Source organism: Mus pahari, chromosome 6, assembly GCF_900095145.1.
Source record: "Mus pahari chromosome 6, PAHARI_EIJ_v1.1, whole genome shotgun sequence".
Classification (NCBI taxonomy): Eukaryota; Metazoa; Chordata; class Mammalia; order Rodentia; family Muridae; genus Mus; species Mus pahari.
This window is the reverse complement of record NC_034595.1, coordinates 56,972,375-56,973,871: the sequence shown is the minus strand read 5'-3', so window position 1 is coordinate 56,973,871 and position 1,497 is coordinate 56,972,375. Positions and strand designations below refer to the sequence as shown.

The 1,497-nt window shown below is 47.6% G+C and overlaps 1 protein-coding gene across 1 annotated transcript in view; it reads left to right on the top strand.

Moving 5' to 3' along the window:
* Positions 1-475: 475 nt before the first annotated feature.
* Positions 476-1,497, top strand: part of LOC110323826 (60 kDa heat shock protein, mitochondrial-like) — a 17,735-nt gene continuing 16,713 nt past the window's right edge. The window contains 1 exon segment of the mRNA XM_021201193.1: positions 476-589. Within this exon segment, the coding sequence (XP_021056852.1) occupies positions 476-589 (114 nt within the window).

Genomic DNA, 1,497 nt, shown 5'->3' with positions numbered 1-1,497 from the left:
ACTGAACAAGTTATAGAATTGTTTTATTTTGCTTTTCTTTGCCGTTGCAGTGGAAGTCATTTAATGATGATTGTGAAGTGGAAATATGACTCCTTCTTTCATCTTTCCTCTCCCACCTTCTTCCTCCTCCTCCTCCTCCTCCTCCTCCTTCTTCTTCTTCTTCTTCTTCTTCTTCTTCTTCTTCTTCTTCTTCTTCTTCTTCTTCGCCTTTTCTAAGGAGTATTTCCTCAGTCCAGAACACATCTCCCAACATTCCTATCTGTACCTGACTGCTCTAGTCTTTTTCTTTAGGACTCAGTTTTCAGCGAAGATGCATCTCCAGGCAGAGGCTGGGAGCACCTGCGTGACTGGGAATCTTGATTTTTCTCACCCACACACTGGGAGTTACATTTTATTTTATTTTTCTATTTTTAGAAAATAAAAATGCAAAGAGAAGGTAAAAATCCAAGTCCCAGTTGCCAAGTCTGTTAACGACATGCATAATGGCGTGTTAACACGGGCGATTATCGAGCTGGACCGCACCCAGCTTCCTGCCAAAGCTACCTTCCTGCTCAGCGACCTGGGAAAGCTTCAGGCGGGCTGGGACTGGGTGAAGAGGGTGGATTGCAGCCTTCCACCGTCTGCAAGCAATTAAATATCCTCATTGTTGGTGTTTCGGACTTCCCAGGAGCTCTGGAGGGGAGAACCGGTCCCGGGTCTCTTAGACAATCTCCTCTGACCTCAGGCCAGCCTTCGGCTGCTTGTGAACATAGCTTCCTGGTGAGTTTGGCCGTTTGATGCTGAGTCTGGTTCTGGAAAGCTGTGGAAGAGGTAATGGAGTAACTGAGCTTGGGGCCCTTGTGCATGCTGGGAAGGAGCCTTCTGTAAAGCAGAACCAGGTTAGCATTATGTCTGTACCAGGAGGCCAGGGCAGGATCTAGGCGGCATGTACTCTACCAGCTGTGATATTTTAGGCCTGGCCTGTCTCACTGTTTCTCACTGGCCAATGGCAGAAGGGCTTCTCTCACTTGGCTGATATGAGAATAAATCAAATACAAGTTGCAGACACTTAGCACATGGGGAGTGATGAACTCATACTGCCTGCCTTCCTTCCCTCTCTCCCCTTACACCCGTTTCCCACCTTCCCTTCATTCTTGGGGGTTGGTTCGGTTGAGAGAGGGTATAGTATTCTGGGCTGGATGCTAACTAGCTGTCTCCAAGGGTGGTCTTGAACTTCTGATCCTGTGTCCTTCTTCCAAGTTGTATGATACAAGGTGTATGCCCATACACCTGTTTTATGAAGTGCTGGGCCGTGAGCATGCTAAGCAAGCGCTCTTACCAAGTCACATCCCTAGCTAGCTATTTCTTCTTCTTTTCTCTCAGCTTTCCATCTTCGCTCTCTTCCCTTTATTTCCAGAGGAGAAGCCTGTTTTTACCATGTGGTGTGAGCCAGTCCTTCCTTCCTTCCTTCCTTCCTTCCTTCCTTCCTTCCTTCCTTCCTTCCTTCCTTCCTTCCTT